The 23,394-nt window shown below is 44.9% G+C and overlaps 1 protein-coding gene across 1 annotated transcript in view; it reads right to left on the bottom strand.

The window, feature by feature from the left end:
• The window catches only part of ARHGAP4 (Rho GTPase activating protein 4), a 57,134-nt gene that overhangs the window by 28,990 nt on the left and 4,750 nt on the right, over window positions 1-23,394 (bottom strand). Inside the window, exons 2-8 of the mRNA XM_081844526.1 lie at window positions 14,795-14,990; window positions 11,500-11,662; window positions 10,517-10,579; window positions 7,280-7,471; window positions 5,350-5,478; window positions 4,147-4,368; window positions 3,967-4,068 (exon numbers count right to left, since the gene is read on the bottom strand). Coding sequence (XP_081700652.1) covers window positions 3,967-4,068; window positions 4,147-4,368; window positions 5,350-5,478; window positions 7,280-7,471; window positions 10,517-10,579; window positions 11,500-11,662; window positions 14,795-14,990 — 1,067 coding nt within the window. The remainder of the gene's footprint in view (window positions 1-3,966; window positions 4,069-4,146; window positions 4,369-5,349; window positions 5,479-7,279; window positions 7,472-10,516; window positions 10,580-11,499; window positions 11,663-14,794; window positions 14,991-23,394) is intronic.

Raw genomic sequence — 23,394 nt, 5'->3', positions numbered from 1 at the left:
ACATTCAAAAGTGATATAGGGCGGTAATTCTTAACTTGATGTTTCTCAGTTTCTGTCTTTGGTATAAGTGAGATGAATGCTTCCTTCCACGATTCGGGAGCCTTTTTCCCCTCCAAAATTTGATTGCAGACTTCTTTCAGTGGTTGTATTAACCAATCCTTCAATACTTTATAATATCTCGCAGTTAGTCCATCTGGTCCTGGTGATTTTCCCAGCTTCATATCCTGGATGGCACTCTCTATTTCTTGATCTGTAATTTTCTCATTTAAACTCCTTCTGTTGTTTTCAGAGATTTTTGATAGTCCGTATTTTCCAATAAATTCTTCTATCTCCTGTTCATTTTTTGGCCCTTGTTTGTATAATTTCTTAAAGAAACTTTGAAAACAATTACTTATCTCATTTGGTTTATTAATAGACTTCCCATCTACTTCGAGTGATGTCACTGTATTCAGTTTTTGTCTCTTTTTCAGTTGCCAAGACAGTAGCTTCCCACATTTATCTGCAGACTCAAAAGTCTTTTGTCTCATTTGTTTAATTTTCCATTCTATTTCCTGGTTCATCAATTCCATATATTGTGTTTGATAGAATTTTATTTCTCTTAATATCTCCTGGGATTTAGGCTTAGATCTCAGTTTCTTCTCCCCTTCTTTTATTAGATTCCAAATTTTCTCTTTCTTCTCATTCTGTTTTTTCCTCTTTATTGAATTCTGTTGTATTAGGAAGCCACGCATCACGGCTTTACTTGCGTCCCAAATGATTCTTTTTTCTGTGTCTGATCTCAAATTGATCTCGAAGTAGTCTTTAAGTGTTTTTTGGGCCTTTTTGCAAATTTCCTCATCTCCAAAGAGGGTGTCATTCATTCTCCATCTAAAGGTTCCAGCTGTTGTCAGTTTCATTTCCATCTTGACAGCATTGTGGTCAGAGCAGGTCTTTGGGCAGATTTCTGTTTTTTTAACCTTTGATGCCAGATTACTAGAAATCCATATTTGATCAATTCTAGTCCATGTCATTTTTGCTTCAGAGAAGAAGGTCCCCTCCCTTTCCAGAGGGTTCCTAGTTCTCCAAATATCAATCAGATCCATAGTGTCAGTCAGGTCAAAAAAAGTCTTTGGTAATCTTCCATCATTAGATATTGTTTGTCTTTGGGCCTTATCCATATTTGTAGAGACGACTCCATTCATGTCACCCATCATTATAATTTTAAAGTCCAAAAAGTCCATTAAAGTCTCATGCAACTTCTTGAAGAATTCAGCCTTCCCCTCATTTGGTGCATAAACTCCAACAATCAATATTTTTTCTCCATGAATTTGGATTTCCACTGCCAGGTATCTTCCTTGGTCATCCTTAAAGGTCAATTTTGGTTCAAATTTTTCCTTGACATAAATCACAACTCCTCTTTTCTTGACTCTATCTGATGATATAAATTCTTGTCCTAATCTCTTGTTTGTTAAAAGTTTTCTATGTATCCTGGCAATGTGGGTTTCTTGTAAACAGATTACATCTAGATGTTCCTTCTTTAATAAATGAAATACTTGGCCCCTTTTTCGAGGGTGGTTCAAACCATTGCAGTTCCAACTGAAGAGTTGCAGAGACATTTTGGTTACTGGGTAGATCTTCCACCGACTGCACCAAGTTGTTGTTCCTCCTCGGTCGGTGCTCGGTTCAGTCCAAATGATAGATTTGAGATGTCCGGTACTTCCTCCTCACTGACAGTTCCTTTCTGAAGATCCTCTTGATTTCTTTCCAAAAAGAACTCTTTATCCTGGTTTGTTTTTATTTTAATTTTCTTCCCTTTGAAGCTAAAGGACAGCCCTTGTGGAAATTCCCACCTGAATGGGATATTATTCTTCTTAAGTAGATCAACTAGTTCTTTAAATTGAGATCTAACCTCCAAAAAATATTTGGGAATATCCTTGAAGATTTGAATCTGAGAATTTTTAATGACCAAGGCCTTCTGGAAGTGTAGGTTCAATATTTTGTCTCTTTGTTCCTTTGATCCTAAGGTAATTAAACAATCTCTTGGCTTCTTCCCTTGCTTCCTGCCAATCCGAAAGGCTGAGGTTATCATAAATTCATCTTCCTCTCCATCTAGCTCATCATTCCAGAAGTCTTGAAATTTATCTGTGAGGAATTCCCCAAGCTTGTCCTCTTCCTCTTCTGGAACCAGTCTTAATTTCAGATTCTTACTTTTCCTTTCCAATTCTAGTAGGGCTAATGCTGAATCATGTTCATGTACTTTTTTTACAATAGGCGCAAACTTTCCTTTGGTTTCTTCAGCAGTGGACCTAGCACTCTCAGCTATTCTCCTTGTTTCCGTAGATTCTTGAACCAAACGGTTTATAGAATCTGTATTAGATGAAATTGTTGTTGTATTCAGGTCTAGTCTTGTTGTCAACTCCGTCAGTTTCTTAGAGTTCTCTGTAGACTGTTTAGTAAGTTCTGCAGATTGCTTAGTAAGTACTTCTAGTGACTGATTTATTTTAAGCAGGGCCTGTGTCATTGACTCCATTGATGCTGCTGTTATTTTTTCTTGTGCAGCTGCTGCTCCTGATAAGGAGCCTCTTTTTTGAGCTTGTTTTTGAGCCTGCTTTGTTTTACTTCTTGTTGAAATCTCTTCTGGCGGGTTGCTCATAACTCAAGGTCATTCACACAGGAAAGTTGCAAGTGGAAAATCCCACTGGATACACCGTAATGTAACTAAAGCCCTCTAGAGGAGGAAATTGTAACCATCCAAAGGCACCCAGAACAAAGAAACAGAAAGTCCAAAGGCAAAAGTCCCATTAAAAGTCTTTAGTTTGTAGCACTTTACTGTTAGAATTGTAATCCACCAAAGTCCCGAGTATGTTTCAAAATAAGTCTTATTTTGTAGCCGCTGTCCTTTGACAGCTCACTTGACAGTTCCTTTTTTCAGGCGATCGCTGCTCCGGCAGCCTGGCCAGAAGTATCGGCAGCAGAGGTTTTTTATTCCTTATCCCTTTCTTTTGCAGGTTAAATTAATTCTGTTTCCTCCCCCCCTTCTCCTGCACAACAGGGGGGAGATCCTTTCGATGTCTGGTTTAATAAGAGTTAAAAGGAAAGTCCATTTAAACACAGCTTAGTCTTTTCATTGCTCCGTTAATCATGCAGTTCCGGGAGGCTGACTTCCTTAATTTTTGCCTTCCCGTTTTCAGCCAAATCTTCTAAATTTTTTAAGTCCCGTTTTACTTTTGCGATCTTACTCACGGGTATTGTTGTTGCCAATCGTTGATTTCAGAAAGGAATCGGCGCTCTCCGTTAATGGCGACGCGGCTTCACTCCGTAAGCTGGGTAGCGATCCTCAGCACCGCGCTCACCCCGATGCCGCTCCGGAGCCTTTAAAAAGGCTCTTTCACGATGCCGGGGGGGCGCAAAGGTGCCCACCGAATCTCCTTGCTCACAGGCTTCAGCGCCTGTGATTTTAGGGGTCCCCCGCTTGCCGTAGCGGGTGAGACCCGAACTTACGGAGCAGTCCTGCCTCGGAGCTCGAGGCTAGGACCGCCATCAAACGCTGGCGCCGACCGGAAGTCCCCACTGCTTATGGTTATGTGCTCATTTGCACTTAGTTTGAGCCAGTACTCAGCCCTGTGGTTTGTCCTTAATGCTTCTGAAGACATGCAGAGTGTTTCCAGATCACTACTGCAGCCTGAGTGAGCAGCAGGGTTGTGGTGGCAGCTCTGCCACTCTGTCTGAGACTGCTACTCCCCAGCAAGGAATTCAGCCTAAATGTGTTTTCTTTAAAATGTGAAGCCATGATTTAATTTTGTGTGGAGGAGCAGTCAGTCAGCTGAACCCCAGCCTACAGTCTGAAGACACTAGGCCTATGTCTTGCACAATATTAATCCCAGTTCGTCGTCACCAGAACCCATGGCTACCATTTGGAAATTTCTGGGCTCAAGCAAATCAGAGGAGAGGGGAGGGGGCTTGACTTTGTTCTCTGCTGACACTCACCTCGTCTGTCTCCAGGGTGATGGCATTGAGACGGGACTGGAGATGCTGGAAGCGGGTAACTAGTTCATTTCTCAGGGGACCCTCGGCCCGGACCTCAGACACCTGAAGATGGCAAGGAGAGAATAAGCACCAGACAAAAGGGTATGTTCTATAGGGAGCCAGGAATGAGCAGCCCCTTACCTCGTCGCCCTCATGAGGCTGGTAGTCGAAGCACAGGGGAGGACAGTAAGCTGCAGGGTTGGCCTCCATCAACCTGGACTTGTCCCCCAGTGGGTCCAGGGCATCAATGGCTCCTTCAATGGTGCACAGGCCCTGCTGCCAAGCCGCTTGGGCCCGGGACTCTGCTGCTAGGTAGGTCCTCAGCACTTTGCCCAGGGAAAGGTGGAAGCCAAGGTCAAAACACTGGGAAGCATGAGACAAAAGAGACACCCTTAAAACCACATTTGCACTCATCCCTAAAGCGAATTGTCAAATGGGTTGGTCAACTCTGTTTCTGAAAGATGTTCCTGTGCCTTAAATAACTGCCTAATGCAGGAAGGACTGCAACATACAGCAGGCACAGCTTTACCTGTCCTGATAGCCCCATGATGAAGGAAAGCTGCCCCTGTTGAATTCCTCTGTGCTATGCAGCTGTTTACAACCAAAACGTCTCTATCAGAAAACAGAGTCTGATAATATATGTAACATAACACACAATGCCATTGATAACACAGTGCAAATTATGCATCATGCCTGATTTGCAGGACAGGATCTGGAATCTTTTTGGTCTAGCTTTTTTCTTTCTCATGTTCTGAAGGCTAGGAATCCTGTAACAGTAGAGGAAGCTGAGATGAACAGTGAAGTCATACCCTTTTACAAGCCCACTCCCCCAATTTATGTTTCTAACCTGACAGCAAAAACTGCCCGTATATTTTCAGAGGTCCCCCCTCTCTGTAGAACTAGAAACTTGGGCTAGAATTACAAACTGAGAGCTAGAAACTTGGTGTTTTCAAATGAATGAAAATTACCTGCTAAAGACATGGCCTTTTCAAGCACACCCGCCAAGTATTCAAAGGGAAGGCATGGCAAAGACACTGGCGCCTCTTGAAGTAGCTTGACAGTCATACTCCTTTCTCCCTCCACCCTTCCAGGAACCCTGGGAACTGTAGTTCCATGACAGTAGCTGGGCAGCGCTAACAGAACTCTCAACGTTCTCACCAAACTACAGTTCCCATGATTTGACCATGATAGTTGGTATAAAACCAATATGCAGTTGTTATGTGGACATCCCCTTAGTGACGAAAAGAGTGAAAATTGTCACAGCCCAGCAAAATGTGTGGCACTGATTTTTGTACTGCCAAATGTTACGGTTCTTGCACCAGCTTGGGTGGAGGACGGACTCACGTCTAGCAGGTCAGCAACATCGCGCACATAATAGTTGCTGATGGCAGCATTGGCAGCGTGCAGACTCAACAAGTAGTCGTTCCGGGCCTTGGCACATTTCAGCTTGCTCTCCATGAACTTGGACTGTCTCTGCAGGGGTTAGAATCATAGAATTGTAGAGTTGGAAAGGCCCTCCAGAGCCATCGAGTCCAATCTCCTGCGATGCAGGAATTTGTAGGAGGCTCAGTTAGGCTCAGACTGCAGCCAGCCCTCCCTCCCTCCCATCAGCTCCCACCTTCCCCAGTTAGAAACCTAGTTCCTGTGCAGGCTATGTTCTTTTCTGACATTGGCAGCAATTTCCCCTCATAAGTCTACCTGCTTACTAGCATCATTCCTATAGCAATAGCTTGACAAACTGTTGAGCTAGAGAAAAAGTAGCATTACACTATCTTTATTTGTTTAGGTAGACAAGGTGGGGAGGATGCAAGAGACAGTTAACCACCTCCTGCTTCAAATTAACCCCTTTAAGATCCTCTCCTCCCAGCATCCTAATATCACATAATCTTCCCCAATGGCTGCTGCATGTTACCTAATAGTAATCCTCACTGAACACAGTAGGACTTGTACTATAAGTCTGCTAACCATGGAGGGGAAGGACAAGGAGATACAGATTCATGGTAAAGAGCCACTCATTTATCTCATCTTCTTCTAAAGCCATTCAAGAGGGTGGCCATCACTGCTTCTACAAAGGTTCAGAGTTGCACTGACATCAGAGAATGATTCATTGGTTAAGTGTATTACAAGTGTATTACAAGTGTATTACAAGAACTGTGTTTAGTTGCAGAGTATGTAACCCATGTTATTATCCTTTTAAGATATGGGTTAGCTTTTGTATAAAAACAGCTTTGGGAGATGGCCTCAGCCAGTCTGTGCCAAGGAGCATGAGGTCGTGGGGCCGAAGCAGCTAAATCAGCCAGCCCCCGCGGAGAAGTGGCCTGTGGCCTGGAGCTCACTGACTGACATGAGGACTAATGAGCAGGAGTCCGCAAGGGGTGAAGACTTGCTCCACACTTAATAATAATAATAATAATAATTTATTATTTATACCCCGCCCATCTGGCTGAGTTTCCCCAGCCACTCTGGGCGGCTCCCAATCAGTATTAAAAACAATACAGCATTACATATTAAAAACATCCCTGAACAGGGACACTTTCTGCTGTGCCTGTGAAACAGAATGAAGATCAGCTACCATCCACCCCCTGCTCTTCTGAGGCACCTTGAAAGAGCTGGAGAGGAAGGATGGGGCCGGTTCCAGGGGTTCCTGGCTTTACGCACTTTTGCTTTTACCTAGGACCAACCATTGCATGAGATGTAAGTTACTTGTGGCAGTGCTATAGATCTTTATTATTATTATTATTTAAATTAATTTATTTATTTTATACCCTGCCTTTTCCCCTGGCAGGACTCAAGGTGGCTTTCAAATAAAAATCATAAAAACATAAAAACCCCTTTTAATGTGCCAGCAGTCTTAATTTAAAGCTCATCCTGTCTCTGGCATCATCTGACACCAAAGTCTTCTCCACCACGAGCTACCAGGAAATTTCAGAGTGTTTTGGTGACAGTGGAAAATAGGAGAAGCACTGGGATCTAAACCTCTGTTGACAAAGGGAAGCTGAGGGAATGGGTGTCCCTAACAGTCCCTCAATATCTCAAAAGGACACATTAGTTTAGATTTTCAATCTGTTTAAAAGGCAGACAATGAAGTTAAACTATTTAATAAACAGACTGGCCTGCATGAGCAATCCTATGCACATTTATTAACTTCCGTAACATTAATGGGCTTACTCTAAAGTAAGTGTGCATGGATGTGTAGCCCTCATTATTAAAAGCCAACTGTTACCCCAAGAACCTTAGAGAAAGGCACCCACCTCCATGAGGCCCCCTCCCCTACCTTTTCCAGCAGCCGCTCCACTTTCTTGAGGGAGGTGCGTCGGGGGGCCTTATCCAGCCCTGCCCCACCGGGGGACCCCCCAGGGTCAGAATGCCTCCCGCCCCCACGCTTCTCCTCTTGCCGCTCAGCCTCACGCAGCTTCGCCTCTGCGTTCAGGCAGTCAATGCGGTACGTCTGATAAGACTTCATGGCCTGCAGGGACACAGTGGACATCAAAAGCAGACAGACTCACAGCTGGCTGAGGCTCAGCAGGAATGTCCAGCCAGGAGCCCCAGGTCTTGCCACACCAAGCAGGCCCCAAACTGCATCCCAGCCCCCTGGGCAGCCACAGACCCAGGGCCAAGAGTCTTTGGAGCAGACGCAGACCAGGGGCAGAGAGGGGGTCCTCACTATATATCCCCAAGTGGCCTTGTTTAGCTGCATTCAATGTCACCTGCCTATCACACTGCCTTCTTGCACAATGTTAGCAGCACTGAAAAATCCGTGGCCTGAGGTGGCTGCCGCTGTGGAGGAGCCGGACTGTTCATGTGAAGGAGCCTGAGCTCCGTGGCAGAGCCTAGGCCTTGTGCTCTCAGGGCTCAGCGATAAATCCCCGACAGCCCCAGGTGAAAGGATCTTGGGAGCAGGACTAGGAAAGCATAGCTGTCAACTTTTCCCTTTTCTTGCGAGGAATCCTATTCGGAATAAGGGAATTTCCCTTAAAAAGTTGGGAAAGTTGACAGCTATGCTAGTGAAGGAGGTGAGGACAGTTGACCCCGCCTAGGCCCAAAGTCACCCCCCAACCAGGCCTCAAAACTGTCCAAAATTCCTTTTGTCTTCTAAAAATCCAAAACAGCTTTTCTCTGCTCTTCTCTGCTTTTCTCACAAGATGCTGTGGCAAGGGCAAAACCGTTACGAGAAGGCTTCAGAAAGCTAATGAATAGACAGCTTTCTGTTCATGCTCAGAGGAACTCATGGGCAGGACTCCTGAGGGAGGAGAAAGGGGAGGGAACTGGAAGGGGAATATATACTCTGTGCAAATGACTGTGAACCCGTGCATGTTTTTGTGAACTATGTATCACACTTGCTCCTTCTACTGAGGCATCTAATCATAGCCTGCATTTTTATCAAGGCTTATATTTTGATCAGGGCCTGTATTTTAAAATGAGCTTAAAGATTTTCAAATGTTTTATGCCAGGCAGAAGACCAGCTGCCTAAGTACTTTGGCAAGATGTTTATCCTCCTGGACAAGGGGGCCCCCTGATTTATAGCAGAAAACAATTCTCAAAGTCGTAAAAAGGGAATTACAGGCTGAGAGCAAAGGTTACACTGACCCTACATATTACAGAATATAAAAAAGCTGAGAAAAAAACATAATTAAGAGTTGGTAAATAGTAAAATAAAACCATGTGCCTCCCATTAAACTTGAGCCATATTTTCCTAAGGTTAAAAGGGCAAGAGCAAATGGAAAAAGCAGCTGGCTTGGCTGGAGAAGGGGGGGTGTAAACAGAAGAAGAGGTTTCTTCCTATTTTATTTTGAGGCTGTAAACTGTTCCTTCCTTTTTACTTTGAGAAGGTTTATTCTTCTAAAAAGCTATCTATGATAATGTGTGAAATATATTGTCTTAAATGTAATTATGCAAAGGATTTAGAAACTAAGAAATGTTAAATCCTTATGCTAGATTCTTATTTCATATAGTTGGAAGAGACCACAGGGGCCATCAGCCCAGCCCCCCTGCCAAGCAGGAAACACCATTAGAGCACACATATGGTTGTCAGGCCTTTGTTTAAAGACCTCCAAAAGAAGGAGATCTTTCAATGATGATGTGAACTCAAGATCCTTGACATCTGTTTAAGACAAAAATTTAAAACTATTAACCATCTGTTTTGGAGGGCAAGGAGGGCAAGAGGTGAGCTGGTAATTAAGGTTCCTTGTTGAGACAAATGTAAGATATATGACTACTTATTTGTCATTTATAGATAGAAGAATATATAGCTTTTTGTTTCCCATAAAAGGCAAAAGGAAATGGGTGTATCTTTTGTGATTGGTTCTAGCAAACAGCCAATAGGAATTTCAACCAGGCTGATTGGACAGAGGCAGCCACAGGAGGAGCAAGGGGGCTGGATTAAGGAAATATAAGTGCTGGCCATAATGGCAGGAGGCCAGGCCAGAGCTTGGTAACCATATACCACTGTGCCTCTCATTTATTTGTCTGACAAATAAATTATTATTTTAATTTCTCTATTGCTGCGTTGAATATTTCATTCCAGCTAAGCGTTAACCACAAGCAGGGTGCTACACTACCAGTTCATGGATGGTAGAAATAAAAACTTTTTCTCCGAAACTATTCCTTGAGTGTCTGTTGACTCCCATCTCCCTTTCCCAGGCGCAATATTTTTCCCACCCGAGGGCAAAGCCTCATAAGGCTACACTAGGAAAGACCTCTCTGCCGGACAATAATGCTTGTCCCTAATGACTATTATATAAATAGTCATAAATAATATAATAGTTGCCTGCAACACTCATGTAAGCACACCATATTGTTGAAATGGTAATCAAGGTGGTGCTGTATTGTCACCCAAGTACAAAAGAGCATTAGCCTGACCATTTTCGAAGCCACGTGACGTGGTTTGTATCAGGAACCCCATTATAGTCTGCAGGCTAGGATTGCCCCTGTTGAGCTACCTGTGACAGTGTGCTCACTCGGGCTTTGAAGCCTGGTCAGTGGAGCATCAGCATCGTTAACTTATTTGTACGCTGATTTTCCATAGCAAACCAAACTCTAAGTAGTTCAAAACGTCAGGAGAGAAAACAGAAAATTTAAAAGGCAAAATATATCAACGAAATGGAAGTAAACTGTCATCCAAATAATAGTAGTAGGCCAATCAAAACTCCTCATACTGATAAATATTCTATTAGGAACAGTCCTGATCTTGGGGACCCTGGGTCTGAGCATGCACATTCTCCCTCCAGATTTGGATAAAGCTATCCGTGGTCACAGCCTGGCCTCAACAACATCAACACAAGGCAGATTTCATTTCACTGCTTTAAAAAAACTGCAACATCCACCAAATATCCCTAGAAGAGAGATGGGGATTTTGCCCTCCAAACTCAAATGCACTTCTAGCAAATACAAAGACAACCACAAACAAAAGTCTTTCTAGGCCCATTGCTGCAAGAACCGCCATCACTGGTCCTGTACTGCAAGAGCCCAGAAGGGTGGTGGTCACCGGTGGGAGATATTGCTTGACACTCACCATCTGCAACTCTGAAATTGCCTTCAGTAGCTCGTCCTGCATCTGCTGCTCCATCTCTTTGCTCTGATCAGGGAATATAAAGGTGAGCATGTCAACACAATGTATTCTATGTGTGTCTTGAGATTCTGGACAAGCACAGGAAAAAACATGGAATTTGGGACTGCAGCATGCTGAGAATCTCAGATTTTATGTTTAATAAAAACAAGTTTCTAATCCTTATAGCTGTGAAATAAGTTTGCAGTTGTGTGACTAAAGCTGTGTGAGTCTTTCTACATAGGCAATCCCGCAGTCAAAGGGCAGGACTTCAGTGCATACATTACCATAATTGACCAAAATTACAGAATTCAGCTTTTCATTGCTGAGCACATGAGCTACTTTGGTGCATATTTTTAAGGTGCAGGTCCAGATAAGATCAATGGTAAACCATAGTTTCCACTATGTGACAGTGATATGCAAACTCAAATGATTGTCCAGTAGTCAGAGTTTACACACACATACAACTTGAGAAGAGCCTAAATACAAACAACATACTAGGCCCAGAAGGTATGGTGGGCAACCGTGATACTATGCCCCTTCCTCCATAAGTACACCCTGCCCCCCCCCCTTTTATTGGCTCTTGACATCCATGTTTGAGATCTCCAGCTGCTGTTTTCCCAGCTTAGGGGCTGAATAAGGGAGGTGTTTGCCACAGTCGCCTAGCAAACAAAAATGGTTCCCAACCACTTCTGAAATTAACCTGGAAGTAATTGGGGAGCATGTAGTGGCATAGATGCTGAAGACCCACAGAGAGGCTTTCTTCTAAGACATTTCCGTTTTAAAGCAAACAAAATAGCTGGCTGAGGACAAAGTGTGGCTTCAGCAGGGGCTAAATTCCCAGCAGCTGCCACCACATGGCACATTATTTTAGGCCTGGCATCCTGGGAAACAGCTCGTTTTTTCTTTCCTTATCAGGAACCTGCCCTTCTATCATCCAGACTACCTACCTTCCGAGCCAGCCTCCCAACATCTTCACTGATGTGCACCAACCGCAGTGCCAAGTGGCCTGTGTAGATTTCACTCAGTGCTCCGTGATCCCGGCTTGCTTGCCGCGTCTGGTTGAGAATCGTATACCAACAATTCAGAGGGGATGGGAGATTTTGGTCCTTCCTGCAGGGAAAAAGCAGAGATGCTTTTTAATCTTTCACTAGATGAACTACCCACCTCTATTGTGCCTTCTCCTTGTCTCTCCTAAGCCTCTGGTTATTTTTATTTTGTTTTGTTCCACCACTATCTAAATTTGAACTGTAAGCCAGGGATGGGGAACTTGTGTGACCCTTCAGGGATGTAGATGATGGAGGATGGAGTCCAGCAAGAAGTGGAGGGCCATGGGCTCTCCCATCCCTGTTGTAAACTCTCCAGAGCAGTGACCTCTCTTTTACTTATGTCTCCTTTTTCACTTGTTGGCACCCGTCTGCCTCAAGAGACAATGGAGTGTGCCTCCAGGGGTGAAATCAAACCACTGTGTTAGCAGCACCAAAGTGACCTCCCCAGGGCACAAGCCTGGGCAGTGTGCATGGAGGTCCTGAACTGGCCAGATGTCAAGACTCTCGGCCTTGCTGACATCGTCCAAAGGAAAGCAGAGCAATACATTTGGCAAAAGCTTGGCTGCAGGAGTTGCCGGGAGGAGGTGTACAAGGCACCATCCAACCATCTTGGGGCCTCTACTCCAGATCTGTGTAGGGTTTACTCCTTAGCCTTTTCTTCTCCCAAAGATATCCTGCAATGCAGTAGAGGTTTATGATCAGCGTTTTCCTTCTCCTAGATGGGCTACCCTCCCAGATTGACAGGCCCATCCACCCTTTGATTGTCTTTGCATGGTCTTTTGCTTTAAAAATATTTATGAAAGCCTTATTGGATACAAATGTTTTAAATAAATAGCTGCTTTCATGTGCAGTGATGACACTCTGTAAACTGTAAGTTACATAATGGTCTCCTGTTGTCCTAGCAGGGTATTTCCAATAATATTTTTAATGGATTATCACTATTCATTTTGTCACCACTGATCACTCCTTGATTCACCCCCGAGCACACATTTCACTCTTGAGCTTCATGCAAACATCCTGATGGACTGGTCAATGAGGAGGAAGTGTAGAAGGAGCTTGGGAAGCTGGAGGTCTCTGATCCTGGAAGGAGCCCAACAGGCTAGGAGGCCATGGTCAAAACTCACAGGAGGACTTGGACCTGAGGGAAGAACCAAGTGTATTGCCAGAACAACAGCCCTCCCCAGTGCCATCAGATACCCCAAGCATTACCTTGCAAGGCTTTGGCCCTGTCTCGGGCCACTCACTGTCAATAAAGACGAGAGCCTTCCTCCTTAGGGGAGGCACCTAGGGATAGCTCTGACAGTGAGCTGTTTCTGAAGATGCAGAGGTGACTGTGCCAGTGTGAACAAACACACTGTGCTCAGCCTACTCAAAGGAATGCCCCTTGCTTGGCTAGTCTCAAGTCAAGCCTGCCCTGCTCTTCAAAAAGAAAGCACAGGTCATGTGTCAATTGTTGGAACTGCAGTTTATGGCCAGCCATGTGTCCTACAGCTTTGCTGTGCCTTATGAACTTGTAGTTCAAGTTCCAAGTCTGATAAGGAGAGGCACACACAATGTCACACAATTCACTAGTGACAGCTGCTCCTCAGACATACCTACACCACAGGCTAAAAACTGGTTTGGCTGTCAGTCCCAAAATCCAGGGCACTTGCAAATCAGTAACAGAATTATCAGCACCCTTCCTAAACTACAACTTGCAGGATTCACTGGTGGCAGCCATAGTGGGCTAACAAGTGTAAAACTAATATATGTTTATAGTGTAATTCGTCTCACTCCCACCATATACCATGTGAAGTTAACAAGTATAACTTTTCACAGAATGCCAAACGCTGAGTTCCTGTTCCACTTTCTGTTGCCTCATCAGAGTGAAAAGATTTGGCCATCTGCTCTGCAGGAGCTGCTTGTTAACTATGCAGGATCCGAGTTCTCTCACAAAGGGTGGGGATGATGTTGCTGTGGTGGCATGGGACCAATTATGCATCAGCACAGTAATGGGGTAACCTAGAAGTATCATGATGAATGTGATCTTTTGGTTCTTTGTTGTAAATATGGCTATATAAAAAATAAGGATGTCAGGGAATTCCAACAAAGACAGAAATGCTGTTGTTGCCTTCAGTGTGCAAATGATTTGTAACTGATTACATTATTTCCCCCTCCCCCTCCCCATTTGCACTGCATTTCTTTTGCATTGTAACAAACGGGGTAGAATAACATAACAACAATGTAATTTACATAATTTGTGTAATTTATGTAATTAATTATGTCAGTTAATTCTGCAGTGAGAAGAATATTGTAGGTTTTTGCAGAAACTGAACTGCGGTGGAACAGAAACGGTGTTTCATATGATGATGTGACGGGAAACTCAGCCAGACCAGAGTTTGGTGATGCAATGCCTCAAAATTCCACCAAAATGCTGTCTGGAGCCTCTCTCTGGTTGGCTGCAGGTACAGCTAGCTGGGGGGCGGGGCAGAGTCCCAGCAGAGAATGGAGAGATGCCGTTCTTGGCATCCAGCTGGCTAGGAGTTTAGCTCCTGAACTGTGTGTGTATGATCCACTCTGAGGAAAACATCTATATCCAGAGAAGGAAGATCGAAAGACAATGAGTGGAGTATACAGACAAGAGAAAAACTAGGAAGCTGAATTGGGGACAGGAGAAGAAAAGGTATGAGGGAACACTCTACTTGGGTCTCCATTCAGTAAGAAGGCTAGAGGTCTTCTAGAAAGAGGAAAATCCCAAACCAGTTGGAAGGGATGTGATGACCTCCTGGGCTTGTTACACTGCTAGAGGAGCCTGAGGGGTGAGATTTATAGAAGGCTGAGAAACTGACTAAAAATGCCACCTTCTTTAAGAACCAAAATATTAAGACCTAAGCTGGAACACCTATACAATTAGCTTAAGAAACTGAAGTGAAAATAAGCTGCGCGTTTGCCAGTATCTTCCTCCATTACTCACCCCCACCAGCAATAGTTTTAAGAACACATTTTAAAAAGATAAAACAATCACTCAGACAAAGGCTAATTCAGGCATTCCTTAATGTGTTGTCAGTGAAGAATGCCTTCAGGTTATAATAACTACAGTTCTTAGAACTTAGTATTCCAGTAGTCCTGTCCTCAGCTCCTGCCCCCCAACCACCTCTGCAATTCCCCCACCATCATTGTCCTGGGGCCTCCTCTGCCAGCATATACCCGTCTCCACCTGAAGTTCTGGTGTTCCTTGGAACCACGAATCTTAGCCGAGAAGCGTTCTGACAGCTTCTCCAGTCCCCGGGAATACTCTTGCTCCACCTCCGCCTTCCGGCGCAAGAAGTCGGCCACATCTTGGAGCAACTGCTGCCGACTCTCAGCCTGGGAGTCCAGACCTCGGACTTGCTCCCCCATCTGCCAGCGCATTTCTGAAAGAGAGGAGCAAAGCTATCAGCATCTGAATTGCTCTAGGATACAGGGTCCTCAAACACTCTTTGGGCACATCCAGACTGCCGCTGGTTTGTGGAAAGGATTCAAGCCTCCTGGAACTTTACGCTTTCACGGTTAAAATGGGTCAAAGCACTCTGTTACTCTAGCATGACTTTCCAAAGGAATCAGATTTATTGCAGTTTGAAAAGTGAATAGGAAACCATGCTGTAAGTAAACACAATTGTGCCCAGTGTGAACCACATTTTGTAAGCCTCCCCCATATTGTTATCTATTGCTATTGAGAGCTATTTAAATTAGAACCACAGATTTAGTATTAGAATTAAATAAGAAAAGTTGCAAATAACTTGCTTTATGAAGGTGATTTCAGTCTAATTAAATTGAGGCTCCAATAAACACCGTAATTTCACAAAATCACATTACAGTGGTACCTCAGGTTAAGAACTTAATTCGTTCTGGAGGTCTGTTCTTAACCTGAAACTGTTCTTAACCTGAAGCACCACTTTAGCTAATGGGGCCTCCCACCATTGCTGCACGATTTCTGTTCTCATCCTGAAGCAAAGTTCTTAACCCGAGGTACTATATCTGGGTTAGCGGAGTCTGTAATCTGAAGCGTATGTAACCTGAAGCGTATGTAACCCAAGGTACCACTGTACTGTAATTTGTTAACAGTAATTTTGAGCTGAAAATCATTACAATTTAACAAATTTCATAAATTTAAACATGATTTTTCAAATTTATTTCACTCTCAAAAATCAAAATTACCCACATGGGATTAATAAAACAATTATTCACTGTTTGTAACAATTATATTAATGACATGTGGGTGATTATGATTTTACAGCATCTTGAAGACTAACACTTTAATTATGGCATGAGCTTTCTTTTAGCTTGTGCTGTTTTATCTGTGTAAGCTGCTTGGAGTCCTGGACTAGGATAAAGGCAGGATATAAACAATAATAATGATAATAATATGTAATAGCTCATTCCGGAGCCCTGTTCTGATTCTGAGATGCCGAATTGTGACCAATGTGTTTAGAATCTGATTATAAGCAGTTCTAAGCTGTGTATGCATAACTGAATTATGGATTAAGTAGAAGCTGGCAAATGTGGCCTCTTTTTTGCTCTTCAAAATATGGCAACCCCATATATTTTTACTATGATTATAATTTTAGCACCAAGTTTTGTTTAGGTTGCTATGAAACTATTAAACATGTATCGATGAACCTAACATACATATTTTTAGAAAATTACGTCTCAGATTAAGATAGAAACACCACAGTTTGCTGCACCTGCCTGCTGAGTGTAACAGAGCAAACGAGATTTGCTTCTCATCTGCATAATATCTGGTATGAGTGACTCCTAATGACTTAGGCCTGGAACAGATCAGAAGTTCCCCTCCTTGCTCAAATGAACACGTACAAAAGCCAAGGTTGGGAAAAGGTCCAGGCAAGAGCGCTCACACCTCACATGAGGAAGCACATATCCCTAGGTGTGCAGGTGAGGAACCCTGCCAGTTCTATTTGGCCTGAGGACATGTGTGCATGCTTTCACCCTCATATTCTCCCTCTCTCGCCCACGCTCACATAGGCACTCAACTCTCCAAACAGAGGCACATATTCATACCCTCACTTTCCTAACTCTACCCAAAGTGCCAGCTTGGTTGGAAAGTTAAATAATGAAACAGACCAGATAGGAAAGTTCTCTAACACCTCAGTGTATGTTGGCAAATTTAAGCTAAACAAACACCAAAACCTTTCCGCTACTACACCCAGTGATGATGTGCAAAGAAAGTCAGCTGCAAACACATTCAGCTCCTAACGAGTTGCGTCTTCAAAACAATGTTAGCTCTCTTGACTGCACCTACATTTTTAGAGATAGCATCAATATAAAAAATGTTACTACTAGTTTTAAAACTTTTGCCAGCAGAAGGATTAAAGAGAAGGCAAACTTTTTTTGTGGGGGAGGGGAAAGAATAGAAAACGAGGCAACAATTAATTACCAGGTTGATGTCACCAATTAAGAGTCCTATTCTCATAATTCCAAGTTCATATGCAGGGATTTTATGTTACTTAGTGACCAGGAAAATGCATTCTGAACATACTTATACATACATATACATATACTTATTTCAAGGTGGTTCAGGGGCTGATCCCTGGTTCATATTAATCCCAGAAGAGCAGGGGAAGGAGCAGTAATGATGGACCAGTAATGATGGACAACCTTGCATGCCATTAGCACTAGTAATTTCTCTGCAGCACATGGACAGGGAAGAAGAGCACTGAGCATTCTGTGCCCATGTGAGGCCACAAAACTTCAAGGGCTACCTTCGTGATCTGAAAATGCACTATTGAACTTGTCTGAAAAATCTTTTCAACACAATGAGAGTCCTTGGCAGGCAAGGAATGGGTTCCTTGCAGGCAAGAAATTAGACACACTGTGTTAAACTAAGATCAGACTAAGCATTACATTAGTCGTGACTATAGTTTGCCATTGAGGGCAAATGGGGGCACCTCGCCACCCTCTCGATACCTCCATCACTCACCTACTTGTCACCTCCCTTGCTTGCTGTCACCGCCCACCCACCCTCCTCCATTGTACCTTTGTCCATGGCCTCCGCCTCCTCCGCCAGCACCACAGACATACTTCCAGAAATCAGCTTCCGGAAGTGCTGTGATGGAAGGAGGAGGAAGAGCAGTAATGCCCAGGGCCAAGGTAGGTATTGCTTCCCTTATTTTCTTCCACACTCTGGTGTGGGCCAACTGACTCATGCCACAGGGTGGGACAGAAAAAAGCCCATCTTTTGGTCCTGTGCTCTGGCCAAAATGGGACACCTGGGATTGGGATCAGAGGCTGGGGAGGCTTCTGTCAATCTGAGATGTCCTGCATAAAATGGGACAGTTGGGCATTATGTAGTTCATAATACTTTAACTAATAGCAGATTGTGGGGGGCAGTTTGGTGCCATCAGGACAGGATTGAAGACAGACATCCAGGGCCCCACTGAGCAGAACAGCCCCCTAAACACAGCAGAGCTGACTTACCCATTTTAAGTCAGTGAAGTAATATACATTACCATTTAATTCAGCATTATGTCTAGAATCTAGACATAATGAGCAGAATCAGGGCCACAGCATGGGGAGGGGCCCTTGCCACAGTCCTGACTGGAACTGCCCACCCCCAACACTATGCCTGCTATTTACAAGGCGAAGAAACTCTCACTGTCCCAGTATTGAATGAATTGGCTCCCTCCACATATGGGTGACGCATGGGCATCATCTCCAGCACATTCCCTGATTGGTGGGCTATGGTCATATTTCCAAGGATGCTGAGAACCAGATCTGCCATTTTTACACGGCTTTCATGTTTTCTGATTGTGCCATCCCCCCACCCCCACCCCCGGGCAGAGGGAAGATAGGATATGACAGTTGTTCCACCAGTGTAGCCACAGGAGCAAATCTCTTGTCCACCCCAGGTGTAGTTGATGTACTGTATAGAACTGCTCTGTATTGGTATATTTGATATATCTCTAATAAATTTCATTAAACTGACAGAAAAACCCACTCAAGTTTTTACAAAAATAAATAAATGAGCCTTTGTTAGGATAAAAGTGGTAGCTACCACCCTCTGGAATGCCCTCCTTAGGGTATTCAAGAAGCAGAGACAGTAAAGGCATTTAAACAGCTCTTTAAAACCTGTATGCTTATTCAAGCTTTCTGACTTCTGTGTACACACTCCTTGGTTTTATAGATGATGTTGTAACCCTCCCATACACAGTTTCATTGTGCCTGATCCGTTCCAAGGTTCTGATTGTTTATCTGAGCATACGAACAGCTTGGGAACACCTCATGCTTACTTTTCATTGGTCTAAAAAATACGCTTCTACAGACCAAACTATATCAACTCCATGTCAGAATAGACCATATCATTACAGAGGGGGCAGGTTTAGTCATTGTCTGAGGACTATTCCTGCCTCCGGGTCTGGTCCTGACCGGATGGATACTAGAATCAGCAAGGGATACCCACATGACCTGAAGGTGCTGCTGTGCAATGCCAGGTCAATGATTCATAAGACCACTGCCATCCATGACTTGATCATGGATGGAGGATTTGACCTGGCATGTGTAACAGAGACTTGGTTGGATGAAGCAGATGGGCCTGTCCTTGCCGCTGCTTGTCCATCAGGTTTCTCTTACGCACAGCAACCCAGGTCATGTGGGCGGGGAGGGGGGGTTGCAGTGATTTTTAGGAAGTCATTAGTTTGCACCAGGCGTCCTATTGGGAAGACCCAGTTTTCCGAGTGCATGTTCTGGAAGTTGGGCAATAGGGGCAGTACAGGATTCCTTTTGGTGTACCGACCTCCCCGCTGCACCAAGGATTCCCTGCCCGAGCTGCTTCAGGTCGTGGCGGATGTTCTCCTGGAGACACCTAGCTTGGTCGTCCTAGGGGATTTTAACATCCATGCCGACACGACCTTACAAGGGGCTGCTCGGGACTTCGTGGAAAGCATGGCCTCCATGGGGCTGTCCCTGAATAAGTCTGGCCCAACCCATAGCCGCAGACATGCCTTGGACCTGGTGTTTACCTCTATGGATGTTGGTGATCTGACACTAAGTAAAAGCAAAACGAAAGAAGTGCCATGGTCAGATCACTTCCTGGTGCAACTGGACTTCTCCGCGACCCTTCCCCTCTGCAGGGAGGTGGGACCAATTCGGATGGTCCGCCCCCACCACTTAATGGATCCAAATGGTTTCCAGAGAGTGGTAGGGGATGCTTTATCCCATTGATGGCCTTTCAGCTGATTCCCTGGTAGCCCGCTGGAATGTGGAGTTAACCAGGGCTATTGACTGTTTGGCTCCGAAGCGCCCTCTCCGATTGCATGGAGTCCGAACAGCCCCGTGGTTTTCCACGGATCTGAGGGCAATGAAACAATCATTGAGACGGCTAGAGCGCTGGTGGCGGATAACTCATTCCGAATCTCACAGGTTAGAGCTCAACGTCGAGCCTACCAAGTGGCGATAGCGACGGCGAAGAATTTCTTCACCGCCTCTATTGCATCTGCAGAAAACAGCAGCAGGAGACTTTTTCAGGTGGTTCACAATTTAGCGGAACCACCTGCAACATCGTGTCCCAGTACGGGCCACATGTTCTTCTGCAATGATTTTGCAAAGTTTTTTGCAGATAAAATCGCTCAGATTCGGGAAGAAGTAGACTCCACCGTGGGAGCAGGGCCGAGGCGAGAGAGTGCTAGAGTCCTGTCTAGTCAAGTTGCGTGGGATCAATTCCAATCTGTTACCTCCGAGGATGTGGACAGGCTGCTTGGACGAGTGAAACCAACCACCTGTCTCCTGAATCCTTGCCCATCCTGGCTCATAAAAGCTAGCCGGGAAGGGCTGGGCGATGGGCTTCGTGGAGTGGTGAATGCTTCCCTCCGTGAGGGAGCCTTCCCAGACCCGCTGAAAGAGGCGGTTATTAAACCGCTTCTTAACGAACCATCTTTAGATGCGGCCACGATGGCCAACTATCGCCCAGTCTCAAATCTTCCATTCTTGGGCAAGGTGATTGAGCAAGTGGTTGCTGAACAACTCCAGACACGCCTGGAAGAAGCGGACCATTTGGATCCCTTCCAGTCGGGATTCAGGCCTCATCATGGGACTGAAACTGCTTTGGTCGCACTGGTTGATGATCTCCGGCGGGCTAGGGACAAAGGTGAGAGTTGTTTCCTAGTTCTGCTGGATCTCTCAGTGGCGTTTGATACCATCAACCATAACATCCTTCTAGACCGTCTTGAGGGGCTGGGAGCTGGGGGCACTGTCATACAGTGGTTCCGCTCCTTCCTCCTGGGCCGTGTTCAGAAAGTGGGGGGGGGGATGAGTGTTCAGACCCCTGGGCTCTCACTTGTGGGGTGCCCCAGGGTTCTGTCCTCTCCCCCATGCTTTTCAACATTTACATGCAGCCACTGGGAGAGATCATCAGGAGGTTTGGGCTGGGTGTTCATCAGTATGCAGATGATACCCAGCTCTACCTCTCTTTTAAATCAGAACCAGTGAAGGCGGTGAAGGTCCTGTGTGAGTGTCTGGAGGCGGTTGAAGTATGGATGGGGGCTAACAGATTGAGGTTGAATCCTGACAAGACAGAAGTACTGTTTTTGGGGGACAGGAGGCGGGCAGGTGTGGAGGATTCCCTGGTCCTGAATGGGGTAACTGTGCCCCTGAAGGACCAGGTGCGCAGCCTGGGAGTCATTTTGGACTCACAGCTGTCCATGGAGGCACAGGTCAAATCTGTGTCCAGGGCAGCTGTTTACCAGCTCCATCTGGTACGTAGGCTGAGACCCTATCTGCCTGCGGACTGTCTCGCCAGAGTGGTGCATGCTCTGGTTATCTCCCGCTTGGACTACTGCAATGCGCTCTATGTGGGGCTACCTTTGAAGGTGACTCGGAAACTACAACTAATCCAGAACACGGCAGCTAGACTGGTGACAGGGGGCGGCCGCCGAGACCATATAACACCGGTCTTGAAAGACCTACATTGGCTCCCAGTACGTTTCCGAGCACAATTCAAAGTGTTGGTGCTGACCTTTAAAGCCCAAAACGGCCTCGGTCCAGTATACCTGAAGGAGCGTCTCCACCCCCATCGTTCTGCCCGGACGCTGAGGTCCAGTGCTGAGGGCCTTCTGGCGGTTCCCTCATTGCGAGAAGCAAAGCTACAGGGAACCAGGCAGAGGGCCTTCTCGGTAGTGGCGCCCGCCCTGTGGAACGCCCTTCCAGCAGATGTCAAAGCGATAAACCAACTACCTGACATTCAGAAGACATCTTAAGGCAGCCCTGTTCAGGGAAGTTTTTAACGTGTGATATTTTAGTGTATTTTTGGTTTCTATGGAAGCCGCCCAGAGTGGCTGGGGAGGCCCAGCCAGATGGGCGGGGTATAAATAATAAATTATTATTATTATTATTATTATTATTATTATTATTATTACTCTGCATCATGACGTACATCTCTCTGTGTGCGATTTACTGCTTTGTTTCAGGCAAATTCTCTCACAAAAACCTCACTAACCTCATGGCAGAACCACCTTCGTAAAAGCATCATATGGAAAGCTAATTTGGGGGGTGGAAGTTTTAAAAGAACAATTAACGTATACAGTACCTACAAAAGTAGATAGGGAACCCCAATCATTGTATTGGCATTTTCCATATACCAAGTATTTTTTTTAAATAACCATCTAGCAACAGGTCATATAGTCACTGCATTCTAGAATACCTGGCAGGACATTAAATGCTGATCCACACACTCAAACTTGACACATACACCATAAACGCCAACCAAACAACAGCAAACAGAAAGACAAAAATGCGTGATAAACACATGTAAAACAGCTGTAGCAGCACTGGTGTATCCAGAAATGCAAAGCCAAGCAAAAATCATAGCTTTGAGCATATACATATATCCACCAAGGTATATGAACATGTATAACGCTACTGTACTGGCTCAGCTGAGAGCAACTCCCATGTATCCAGACATTAAAACACAAATAGGAAAGCCACACATGCATATAAATCATGGCATTAAAATGTATGCAAAAGGGAATCCAATCATTTCTCCATGGCCATTTGTATTCATTGGGAACAGAAATGGTTCAATTTATACAGGCAAGTGTGCACCACTCAAAAAATGTCACAGCATGCATGTGTTTTGTGCTTTGGCATTGATCACCGGCTGCAAACAGACTCAAGAACCACCATGCTTGCAGAAAGTTAATACAGTGGTACCTCGGGTTAAGTACTTAATTCGTTCTGGAGATCCGTTCTTAACCTGAAACTGTTCTTAACCTGCTGAAGCTCCACTTTAGCTAATGGGGCCTCCTGCTGCTGCCGCACCGCTGGGGCACGATTTCTGTTCTCATCCTGAAGCAAAGTTCTTAACCCGAGGTATTATTTATGGGTTAGTGGTGTCTGTAACCTGAAGCGTATGTAACCCGACGTACCACTGTATTGAAAGAATGCAGGGCCTAAGAAGTGATGCTCTGAGACAAACAGTACAGCTATAACTGGTTTGATTCATCAAGTGTTAGACAGCAGGCATCTCACACAAAGGGTTTGCAGATGCTCCAGCCATGCTGGATAATGGGCAAATTGCTGATCATCCAAGCTGGGTGCAGTACAGGCCTTGGTAATTTTGTCCAAGGCAGCTTCCCCACCCTGGTGCCCTCTACATGTTTTTGACCACAAATCCCATCAGCCCAGATTGTTGGCTTTGCTGACTGGGGCTGATGCGAACTGTAGTCCAAAATATCTGGAGGGTGGATGGGAGAAGGCTGGTCTAAGAAATAGACTGATTTACTGTACTCAGAGGCAGCAGGCTTGTAAATAACCATGTTACTAGTTGCC

The sequence above is a fragment of the Podarcis erhardii genome (assembly GCF_964252035.2).
Source record: "Podarcis erhardii genome assembly, chromosome: 17".
Classification (NCBI taxonomy): Eukaryota; Metazoa; Chordata; class Lepidosauria; order Squamata; family Lacertidae; genus Podarcis; species Podarcis erhardii.
This window is presented reverse-complemented; position numbering and strand designations above follow the sequence as displayed.